The sequence below is a fragment of the Poecile atricapillus genome, chromosome 15, assembly GCF_030490865.1.
Source record: "Poecile atricapillus isolate bPoeAtr1 chromosome 15, bPoeAtr1.hap1, whole genome shotgun sequence".
NCBI lineage: Eukaryota > Metazoa > Chordata > Aves > Passeriformes > Paridae > Poecile > Poecile atricapillus.
Genome location: NC_081263.1, coordinates 6,424,345 through 6,436,626, shown reverse-complemented (window position 1 = coordinate 6,436,626; position 12,282 = coordinate 6,424,345). Strand labels below are relative to the sequence as shown.

Genomic DNA, 12,282 nt, shown 5'->3' with positions numbered 1-12,282 from the left:
CAGCTGTGCAGGATGAATTTTGGGATCACCACACACAGGACTGATCTAGATTTTGATGTGTCAGAGTGGTTAAAGAATGAACTTAATTCCCTGTCTGTTTGACCTGTAAACAACAGGTATCAAAATGGGATTTCATCCATTCCTGTGCTTTAAGGAATTGCCTAAACCAAATGTGTCAGGAGTTTGTTCTGTGCATTCTGAAGTGCAGCTCCCCTCTTGTCCCCTGGGCTCTGTCTGAGTGTTTAATTAACGTGGATTTTTGAGAGCGGGTGTTCAAGGCTTTCATTTCTCCAGTATTGAGAACAATATTTTGGTTTCAGCTGTGGTAGGAATCTGATCATAATAGCAAATACAGCTGTTGCTAATTAAATGAATCTATTAACCTTTATTCCATAGGATAATTGCCTATCTGTGTGTTTCTTCCTGTCATCTGTGTGTATGATAAATGTCCTTTTCCCAGCTATAACAGGAGATTAGTTCAATGTTAATGTTTTCCTTCACGTGATGCGTGCTGAAAGAAAATACTTTTCTGCTTTGGAAAGCTGTGGATGTGTCATACAAATGGTACTGAGGAAATTAAATTTATCAGATGATGTTTATGTTCACTTCATTGTAAAACATAGAACATCACAGTTCCCTGGGGTGTAGAGAGAGGGGGCAGGTCCCCTAGGGGAAATGTTTTTGCTGAAGGAAAAGGGACAGAAGGGAGATTTAAAAATAAAAAAAACAAACAAAGGGTGAAGGGGAAAAAAAACCCCACCTGAGGGAACCCCCACAACTTTCTTGCTTTCTACAGGTGTGAAAAGCCTGTGTAACAGAGGCTGGAAATGCTGGAGCGTGGGACACAAGGGTTGACATAATCCCTGGTATTCAGATGAGTTTTGGTTCTTGCTGAGAAATGCACACTCTTTTTTAAAGAATTTGTCATGTTGATGGAAAATCAGACCAATCAATGTGAGAGTAAGGGGCCTGGGATGGCTGGTGTTCCTTAACCCTCACCAACATCCCGTTTGTCACGTCGGGAGATGAGCAAGGCAGGTGGGATGTGGTGAAGATCTGCTGCTCAGAAAATGTGTGGGTTGCAGAACTTGCCTTCTTGCACTGAAATTATTCCCTGTGCTCTGTTAAATCTGCTGACTTTGCTCCAGATCCCATTCCTACGAAGCAGTGGGCAAATACCCCTCAATGCATCCCCCACAGCACAGCCAGACTCTGAAATGCAATTCCACAGGCAGGACTCATCCCACAGAAACGGGACTGAGCCCTGGCCCAGCTCTCCTCTTTGCAATACAAATAAAAAGGGATTATTTTGTTGTTGTTGCAGAGGGTTAATTTAGAACTCAGTTTTGCAGAAAGCAAACTCCTCGTGTTTGCAAAGTGGCCAGATGTGCCGGGGGAAATGGTGACTTCAAAATAACTGAGACATGGTCTGCAGAGAGCGTTTTTTTTGTTTATCTTCCCACTCTGCAGAGCAGCTCCTGCCAGCTGTGCTGCCCTGTCCCAGCAGAGCCCAGGGTGCTTTGGAAGGAGCTGACATGGGGTGCAATGAGCCTGGAAGAGAATTTCAGTAAGATTTTCACATAACCAGCCTTGCCTGGTGCACATGGAGGACGTGCTTCTAATTCACTTAGTGCCCCAGGGGAATTAAAACCTGGCTTACTCAGCAGAGCAGTCTGATTTCAGCTGCCAGTTGTTGTATGAAGGCTCGATGGTAATTTGGCTTTTTACAGCCCGTTTTTGTGAGCAGGCTTGGCTGGGTTGGGGTGGGTGGCCGCTAGAGGACACTCTGCCCAAAACCATGAGTTCAGTGAGCTTGCTTTGATTTCCAAGTGATGGTGGGGCAAACAAACAGCTGATTGCCTGAGGAGTAAGTGCAGAAAGCCTGCAGGATAATTCTCTTTCATAGCTGGAAAAAAGAATACACGTTTTACCTTCCATGGCATGGAATTTTAGGTGAAACCCCAAACCCAATGCTCTTCCCAAATGCTCAAGTGGCAGAGAATCTGAACCAGGAAGGTTTAAATGTCATTCTTGTCTTCTTTGCCACGTTAATTATTTTGTAGTGCACAGTACAAAGAAGATGTGCAGGTTTGGGGAAGCTTTCATTTGACCTGCCAGCTTGTGTGGGATGGTGCTGTGTTGGACATTCCTCAAGTACATTTATGTCCCAATGTGTGTGAGCCTCCCTCGTGCTCAACCCGTCCATTCAGCAGCTTGGGTAGTAATAGCTTGAAACATAAAGATAAGCTGGTTTCACTGTAGCTTCTCTATAAAGGTGATTAATTCAACTGGAAACAAATCCTGCCTTTTGCATCTCAGTTTTATCATCCAGCGGGGAGAAACAAATGGAGGACTGTATTTCCTACAGTTCAAATTCCATTGATTTCATGGGGGTTTTTCCCCTCTTCACCCCTCAGTTGTCTTGAATTTCTCAAAAACCCTGATGTATTTCCAAATGACATCCTTGTTGAAAGAAATTATACTTGGTCAAAGACCTTTGAAATGAATCAGCTTTTACTCTGCCTAAGAAACTTTATAGATTCCAGGGTGGGGTTTCGGTTTTGTTTGCAAGTTATTTAGCTTTGTTAGTGGTCTCTGTTTTAAAATCCCTTATCTGTTACATCCCTTGCCCACTCAATGGTTGGAGGCATATTTTTGCTTGATGTTTTAACTACACTTAACAAGAGACAGCCTCTATCCTGAAAGTCTTACAGCACAATATATTTGTCAGGCTGTTAGATAAGACTCTCTCTTCAGTTCGCAGAGTGTGCTAGGGCAAAAAAATTTGACATAAAAACCTTGTCCCTGGATCTTTGCATCCCAGCTCAGCCCTGGAAGCACGGGGTCATTTTTTGGTTCCTGTCCATGGAGGTGCATTGTGCTTTCAGACAGATTTCTGAGGAGAAGGTGAGGAGTTAACTTGCAGTTTAAAAGAAGCAACAAGGCGAAAATAGATAAAAATGAAGAATTTGTATTTCAGCGCCACAATTGGAGAGGGGTGGGGACAGTGTGATCTCCAGTGATGTGCAGAATGGCAGGAGGGTGGGTGGTTGGACTGTCAAACTGCCTTAATTTAATTGCAAACACATGCTGATGAGTCCCCTCCTCCTGGACCTCGGGGCTGGGAAACTTTTTTTGTCAGCTCCCTGCAGCTCAGAATTGAGGCAAATACACTCCAGGAAACACCATGCTGATCAAACCTTCAGCTCTTGGAGGCTTTTTGTATTTTCTCCTCCTGCCTGGTTTCTCCTGCTCGTGCCCCAGCCGCTGCCTGTGCTTCAGGACTACAGTGAGATGCATGCATCTGATGCTGGAAACCATCCCCGAGGTCCCGCCCCAGACAAACATTCTGTGAGTAACCACTTCATTTTCCTGCCTTTCTTACCTGCATGGTCTTCAGAAAGAAGAGAAAAAAAAATTAAAAAAAAAAAATAAGTCAAGGCCAAAGGCATTCTTTTATCCTCTTTTTATTTTCCCACAGAATTATCTGCCTCAAGAACTGTTCTGTGCTTTTAAAACACGAAACAGAAACTGCTTCTTTTGGCATCAGTTAATTGTTAATGGGACAATCAAGGGAATTGAAAAATTTAATGAGAGTAATTCCAGGGCAAGCGCTGGGAGACAGTTTTGGGGAATTAAAGGTCAAAAATGTTAAACTGAGCTTATGGAAAGGAACACAGTTTGCATTTTAGAAGCTTTGTATATGGGTGTAGCAGGGAGAGGAAATAGAGCAGCTCAGGCTTTTTTCTCCAGTGACATGAACACTTTCCTTATATATACAACACCATTTCTCTACTGAATTTTTAAGTACTGGTTTTCCACTTTCTACTTGAACTATTGAAACCAAAGTTAAGGCTTATTTGGAAAGTAACAACTGTGATAACTCACAGATTCCTTGAGAAATAAGAAGGTGAAGGAGCTGGTGGCTGAGTCCATTCAAACGGGGAAGGTGGAGGAAAAGGACATTGAAAACTTGGAGACCCCTGAAGAGCTCTTACTGATAGGTGCAGAAGAGCACTTCCCTGTGATTCTAAACTAATCCTGAGTTTAAAGGTGGCTTTAAGATGCAGTGACATGTGACAAAATCCTTCCTTTCATGCTACTCTTATCTGATCCCTTGTCTTGGATGACCTTTTTTTTGTAAATAGTTGGAAAGACTTGTCAAAAATGAATCTTCTTACTCATCCTCCTCAAACTGCTGCCAGCTGCAAAACCTTTCCAACACGAGTTTGAGCAACTTTTCCCTTTGCTGATAACAAACTCAATTTTATCTCAGCTGGCACATCCATACCAGCATTTCTCCCAACAGCATCTCACTAATATTGCTAATGCACTTTCTCTGCTGGCAGCCAGAGGAACGTGCTGTGGGCAGGATGCTGGCATTGGGCAGCTCCAGGGCTGCTTTGGTGGGTGGAGACCACAGAGGTTCTTGCACTGGTGGCCCACAGGGTGGGATCTGCACTTGCTACGACTGCCAAAGCTTTCTCTCTGCCTGGGCTGGTGCTGTAATGATTATTTTCAGTATGACCCTGCTCAGTACTTGCTCACTGGGCAGTGCTTATGTGCTCTTACAGTAACTTGCAGCATCTGACTCTTCACACTCGTTACCAGCCTTTTTCTTCCCCTTATTCCCCTGCATCTTGAGATATTAAAATATTTAAAATACCCTGACACTTATTTTAGCAAAGTGACATGTTCCTCCTTGTTTAAACCTAGATTTTATTGAGGGAAAGGTTTATTCCATTGGCTGAACTGAAGTATTTCTGAGATCATTGAAGCTTAATTCCTTTTCTCTGTTTGAAATGAGGCACCATTTGCTGTCACAGTGGAGCCTGAGTGTGTTTCTGCTAGATATCGTTTGACTGCAGAGGGGGGAAGTTTACTGTGTCACCAACTCTTTCCCAGTTCTGGGATGGTGTGGTTCCAAGCTTCCTCTGGTAGCAGCACACTTCATCCTCTGCACCACCTTGAGTGGGAAATTGGCTTTTAAAACATTAAAGAAATAGTGTAGGTGTGAGATATAAAAATTGCAATATTGCAAAGGAAGATGACTCTTCATGAACCAGTATTTTTTAAGGTGATTTATCCATTTTATGCTCTTTTACCACTGTCTGCATAATTTTAAGCAATCCACATATTGATGGTCAAAGATCCTCATAGACATAAAGACAGATGAGCCTGGTGAGTGCTCTGTGTTGGCAGATCATGGGCCTTTGTGTGGCAAGGAAAAATCCTGACTGTCAGGCTATCTTGAAGATCTAATGTATGCAAACGCATTTCCCTGCCAACATCCCATTTATATCTGTTATAAATAGCATTTGAATAATTAAACTTTCTTTGAATTGTGGAAGATCAAGGAATGCTTCTTAACCAAGCCTTGACGTCTCCAGCTTTTTTGGTATGTTAGTGTTTCTCCTGGGAGAACCCTTGTGTCAGACTGAACATTTGGAATTACAGCAAGAATAGTCTTGATCACGGAGTTATTCTGAGCAGAAAATGTGGGATTGGGATATTTTCCACAGTTAATCTTTGGTGTGAACAGGACTGAGTCTGTGACTGCAGCTCCAGACGCGGATCCCAGGCTCCAGCTCGGTTCCCTCGAAGAACAGCTGCAGTTTCCAGATGGAGTTTGCTTTGAAGTTGGGAGTTTGGGACTTTCTGACCTCCATGACTCCGTGCCACCCTCTCTAAGAATCCTGGAAGAGTGGGGAAGTCTCCTAGCTGGCATAGGCTGTGCTTCCCCATTGGCAGATGGCCCCTGGGGCTGCAGCCAGCTGGCAGCACTCGGAGCCGCCCATCGCCTTCCCTGAGCGATGCTGGGATTGGCATGAAACCAGCTCCAGGATTGATGAGCTGTTACTGGCTCCTCTTGGGTCGCCATTTCCCTCCTCCCTTCCCAATCCCAGCTGGGTACAGCTGAGGATCTGGCCCAAAGTCTGGTTTTAGCAGTAGACTATTTATCTTTGGTAATGGAGTCTGCTTGCTTTATCCTGAGCAGGGACTGGGATGGCAGGAATGACCACATGTACAGATAAGCCATAAAAATTCACGGTGTAGAACTGCAAACTTATTTTGGCTGGTGTCTGTTCAATTGGAACACGATTATCCAGATGTGATCTGCTGGTTACCGCTGGGATTCAGGCAGTTCTTCCAGCCAGCAGCCCAAGGAAGGGAACAGCTGTGGAACATACACTCTGAAAATTTCAATAGGTCTTTAACCTTCGCAGCCATTTGTTCTGCAGTGTGACATTTAAAACAATAAGCTTCGAAAAGTGTGGGCATGAGTAGAAGAAATCCATGGAAAGAAGTTCCCCTCTGGCTGGCAGCTAATGGATTGCAATCCAATTATCCATGGGTTATTCTTCTTTCTGCATTATGCAGGGCACGTAATGAATGAGTACTGCTGGAGAAACATAGCTGAGGGCTCAGGGCAGGATCCGGGATCTGAACACATCGCTGGCATGAACTGAAAGTGACCCAGTTGTTCACAGACCTGGTTGCTAATTGGGCAGTGTAAGCATGGCTTGACGAGTTTTGTTTCCCTTCCTCATTGGGCTGCTTTTGGTGCCTGCTCAGTTCCTCTCTTCCTCCCGCAGGAGGAAGGCTGGAGTAGGAGAGGGTGTAGCTCTCTTAGTCTATTAATGAGCTCTCACATTTTGAGAAGGAATTTAATACATTTGTTGGGGAAAGGTTTACTAAGCAAATGAGTTCTTGGAAATGCTGCTCTGTTTGTGGTCTCTGTCGTGTGTTTTGGGTTGAAGAAGGGATTACTCATTTCCTCTCTGTGTGATAATCTTATATGCAGCCATTAAATGCACACCCACACATTCTGCATGTGCCAGGTAGAATCTCTTTCTGACTTCTTTCACTATAGTATTTAATCCTTATTAAACCTTCTAGAAGTGACCAAGAACTTTATGTTCTATTTTTAGAAGTCTCTTCACTGGCAGGAAAATGGGGAAGGGAGGTATTTCAAATATATTTTCATTCTAGAAACGTTCCAGCATCTTTTGATGGAAGCATCCTAAGTCTTGTGATTGTAGCTACATTAGGTGTTTAAAATCCTGCTTTCACTGAACTTCCCAGTTCAGCATCTGGTTCCCACTTGAGTATTTGTATTTTTGTTGCCCTCATCTCATCCCTCTCCCCAGAGGGATACCAGGACTCTTCTGTGTGCTCTTTAAGGAGAAGTCAGTATTTTTTAGTGAAAGAATGTGTGTGTATTCTGGGTAAAAACTTTAATGATCATGCTCTTAAAAAAATGGAAGACTGACACTTAAACTACATATGACCCAATATTAAAGTGTTTATTTTACTTCCTCGGAATCAGGGCCAGAAAAAACTTCAGGACGAGAGAATTGTTTCTTCCTCTGATGTAGGCAATATCTTGGATAGATGGTACAAAGGAATTATGCATTAGGTTAAGGGAGTCATGCTGCCATGGATGCCCGAGAATAGACCCAGATGCCTTGGGTAGGATCAGACCCTAATCTTCATCCCACTGCTAATAAGTAATAGCTCAAATTATCTAACATTGATGAATTCAGCATCTTTTTTATGTAATCTGCCTACCTGAATACATGTTCAGGACCAAAACTATGTTTTGGAGGTATTCCTTGTTCCTACCTTTCCTGGAAAGAGCTAAAGGGATGCCAGGTGGTGTTTGAAATGATTCCACCAGGAATGAGGCACCAGCAGATCCCTCCTGCCCTGGCACTGCCTTTCAGGTGTATCATTCCCACCAGCTTACGTGGACAGAAAAAGTGAGATCAAACCAGCTTGGTGCACTGGTTTATGGGTTTATACTGGTTTTATTGGCTGCTGGATTATGGGCAAGTTCCTGCCCCAGCTGACGCAGAGGGAGCCCTTTTGAAAATCTGACTCCTGTCTGTGGGAGCTGAAATCTTTAAAAGCTGGGTTCAGGAATGCCTGTGGTAATTTCTTAATTAAAATCTAGTGTTCCTGAATCTTCAAAATAAGTTGTGTGGCAGTGCAGGGAACCACAGCCTGTTCTGCAGAGTGAGGCTCCCTGCAGCTGCTCGCTCTCCACTCTTTCAACCATGATCCCATCATTTCATTGCCTTGGATCTCCATGCTCAACATATTTTCCTTCCTCTTCAGTCTTTGAACAGTCAAATTTTGATGTCTTAAACTGGTAAGGCCCAAAATAGCCAGGAGTTGGAAAATTCCCAGCCCTGAGCCTCCCCATGGTCTCCTCATCTGCCTCGCAGGGCTGGCAGGGCTCAGCTGTCCATGTAAGGGGCTCTGGGATGAAGGCTGTCATTTATTAAAGCCATTTGGGGACTCGTGTGGGACAGGGACATTCCTGAGCTGGGGAACTGATGACAGTGAGTCTGGAAGGCTTCATTTCCATCTCATCAAGGCAGTTTTCCCTTCCTGCCAGGACTGGAGTGGTTTGGCAGGACTGGGGAACCTGCAGAGCTGACTCTGATGTTGTGCAGATAAATGTGAGGAATGAGCATCTTTCTGATAAATGTCCTGGCTCTTCTTGTATAATGGAAACTTGAATTATAGGATATTTTTAGGATGTGTTTAGGATGTCTTTCACACCCTCCCTTCCTCAGGAAACACTGGGAGGAACTTCAACATCTCTGTAAAAGCACCTTCACTCTCGGTGTCACTGTTGGTAGTGATTGTGTGGCTGCCACTTCCCAACCAGTTCTGAGCAGAACCATCAGCATCACTGGTGTGCACAGCTTTGGGAACACAAAGGATTCTTCAATGAAACAAACCCAGCAATTTCCACAGAACTGCAGTAAAATGCCTCTTGTAGCTAATTATCTGCTTAGTTAACATAGTAATACATGAGTCTGTGAAAACCTAAATAGATTAAACAGAAGTGGAAGTTTCTTGTAAAAGCCACTGATTGCTTTATATGCTAATCACTGATAATTATTTAACACAAGGCTTGCAGGGATGATTGTTCTGATAGCAGCTGAGAGGCTCAGACAGATTCGAGTGCCATTCTGTAAAAACCCATTTCCCCATCCATGTGCAAATCCTGGCATTCTTTGTAGCCTCTGTTAAAAATTCCCAGATTCAGAGAAGGTGACTTATTTCTGCAGCAGATCCTGGATTATCCACATATTCCAGGTCACTTTCCTGTCAGAGCACGAGGGTTTGGTGAGATTTTAAGCTGAACCAGTCAAACAGGCTCTGAGCAGGGGGATCTGTGTTGGGTGATGCTGCTGCCCCAGGCCTGCTCTCTGTGTGAAGGTGGAAGAGGATCCAGAATCCTTTAGCAGCAGCTGTTCCTTGTGGGAAGGTCATTTGTAAACCCAGACTGCCATCCTTGAAATCATGGGGGAGAGTTAAATAACAAGGGGTTATTTTTTCCCCCCATTTTTCGAATTCCCAGGTGGGAAGGAGCGGGCAGGAGGGAGGGAGCCCAGCTGCTGGGGCACGGGCAGCTGGGACCGGCTGCCCTGGGAGAGGCTCCATGGCCAGTCCCTGTGAAAAACACATTTGTTCCTGAAAAGAAACGTCAATTTCCAGAGTGAGTGCCCTGGGAATAGAGAGGAACAGGCATTTCTGCGCGAGAGGAGACAAACTCTGTCGGGAATGTTCTCAATCAAACACATGCAAGGCAGGGAATTCCCAGTGCAGCCCTTGCTAAGGCAAGGTCTGGAGTAAAAACGCTACAGATGAGCCAAAGTATTTGGGTTTTGGAATATCTAAGTTCCTCTGCATGCCCATTTCTTTGCTGCACAGGGACATCAACACTGGTACCTTTTAATGCTGTCTGGGTACAGGGAGCAGAATAGCCTGGTCCATCCTCCAGGGCAGGATCCACCTACCTAAACCATGTGTGGCTAATGCCTGTCTCTCCTGAAGTCCACTGGGTGATTTATGAGCCTTGCTAATTGAGATATTAAAAAAAAAAAACCCACAACACCCCTGTCTTCACCCTGGCTTCAGTTTCAGCCAGTGACTATTTGCCCTTTCTATTTGTAGCAATTTCCTGCCACAGTTATTGTATCTATGGTTAAAGAAGCAAATTCAGTTATTTCCATTGTCATGTTTTCTAGACTTCATATCATTCCCATTGCTTTCTTTTGGATTCTCTCCAGTTATTTCACATAATTTCTTGAAATGAAGTGCTCAGAGAAGAGATGCAGTGTTTCTGCTCCATTTTTGTCTGTGGGGAAAGCTGTTGCCTTTGTGATGGAGAGCAAACCAAAAAGAACTTTGCAAGGACTGAAAGACAGCTGGGGTCCAGAGAATCATCTAAAGGCCTTACCTGGAACAGAAAACAGAAGAAAAATTAAAATATTTCATTAAAATAATGAGCTAAGCTTCATTACATGCTCCTTGGGGGTGGTGTAGTTTAAAAAGAACTTTAGTTCTGTGTAGTTTAAAGGACTGCAGTTGTCTTGGTTCATTAAAATGCTCAGAGGCTTTCTGTCCCCACCTGCAGCCTGTGACCTGAAGTTGGATTTTACACTTCACTGCTTGTTCCCTGCTGCCTTCCCTGAGCATCACCAGCTCCAGCCCTGACCCCTGTGTGTTCCTCCCATGTATTTGTAATGTTCCCCATTACCTGCAGCCAGCTGCCTGGACTAATTACAGGGCCCTTTACAACCCCCTGGGGCAGCGGGGTTGGTGTTTGTGCATTTTGGGTATAAATCAAGTTTGCATTTCTTCACCTTTTTTCCTGCTCTAGTCCTTCCTCGTTTCCTTTTAACGAGGCTGGGGAGAAGAGGCAGCAGGCTGTGCTGTCACTGCTGCCAGTGTTTAATTGTGTTTGGCTTTATGGTGGCTGCCATTGCCTCGAAAAATCCATCAAGGTACCCTCAAATTCACATTGTTGGGGAAGAAGGATACGGAACTCCCTCTGAGGGGAAAGAAATGCACATTTGAAGCAATGCAAGCTAAGCCAAACTCACCTAAAAATGTCAGAGGTGATCCTTTGGGACTGCAGCTTGCAGTGGACAAACAGAGGAGCTGAATTACAATTAGAGATACTGGGGCTTTTAAATATTGTGAAGCTGTGTTTCTTTCTGTGCTCTAATTCTTTTCTGTGCAACATTTACCACTGAGAGAGGTGAAAGATTTCTCTCTATATTAGACTTTTGAATCCTTTGGTCAAAGTGGAAAAGTTAAAGGAAAAAAAAACAACAGAAAAAACAACTTCCACTGGCCCATGTGCTGTTACATCCAGTGATAACAAAGGGGTAACAAGGCAGAGATTTGATATTTCAGTATAATTTAAGTAAAACTGCTTTGCATTATCTGCCTAAAAAGTAAGTTTATTATGAAATTTTTAGCATAGAATGACTACCTTCCACAAACCGTTAAGCTAAAGAAATATTACATCTTGGGGCAATGGTTTTAAACTGAAAGAAGTCAGGTTTACATTAGATATTAGGCAGAATTCTTTTATTCAGAGGGTGTTGAGGCTCTGGCACAGGTTACCCAGAGAAGCTGCCTCATCCTTGGAAGTGTCCAAGGCCAGGTTGGACAGGGCTTGGAGCAGCCTGGGACAGTGGAAGGTGTCCCTGCCCATGGCAGGGGGGCAGGAGGAGATGAACTTTAAAAATCCTTCCAACTCAAGCCAACCTGTGATTCTATGATTCCATGACCTTAAAATCAAATCAGCTTTACTCAACGTGCAGCCTCTTCCTGAGTACTTGCTCCAAGCGGTTTCAGCCCCCTCAGGTCCTCAAACTCCATTTGGGGTTTCCTGCAATGACTGCACCTCTTTCTAATTTGAATTTTATAAATGCCACAATTCCTGTTGATGCCTCCCTCAGAACAATTGTTGGATTTGCACCCATTTGTAGAATCCTTGTTTTAAACTCTGCCTCCAAGTGTGACTTTACCACCAGAATGGGCAACTCGTGCTTTTTTTCCCCTCTTAAAGCAAATGCCCTTAAAAGGCTGCCTTAAACTGAAAAAAAAGTGTAGTATTCCCTAAATGTGATAGATCAAGTGATGCAGGAGAAAAAAATCCCCTTCATTGTGTGCTTTGGACAGAAACTTGCAGCAATCTGTTTGTCAGCCTTTTGTGATTTGTTATAATACAGTGGGCCACGCAAGGTGCCAAATCAATGCACGCTCCCTATAGAAGTGTTTCTCCTTGTTTAACCAGGTTAAAGCACTTAGCTCTTATTTCATTATCCCATTAGCAATCCAAACCCCATGTTTTTGGGTTCCAAGCTGATGTAATTCCATGGGCAGCCCTTGAAATTTGCCAGAATCCCCTGGACTCCAGTAATTCTAATTGAAGTTGGCACAGATTTGAAATGCAGGCAGTGATAA

At 43.9% G+C, this 12,282-nt stretch overlaps 1 protein-coding gene across 1 annotated transcript in view; it reads left to right on the top strand.

Moving 5' to 3' along the window:
• Window positions 1-3,127: 3,127 nt before the first annotated feature.
• The window catches only part of LOC131585063 (peroxidasin homolog), a 44,641-nt gene continuing 35,486 nt past the window's right edge, over window positions 3,128-12,282 (top strand). Inside the window, exon 1 of the mRNA XM_058850754.1 lies at window positions 3,128-3,351. Coding sequence (XP_058706737.1) covers window positions 3,188-3,351 — 164 coding nt within the window. The 5' untranslated portion in view covers window positions 3,128-3,187. The remainder of the gene's footprint in view (window positions 3,352-12,282) is intronic.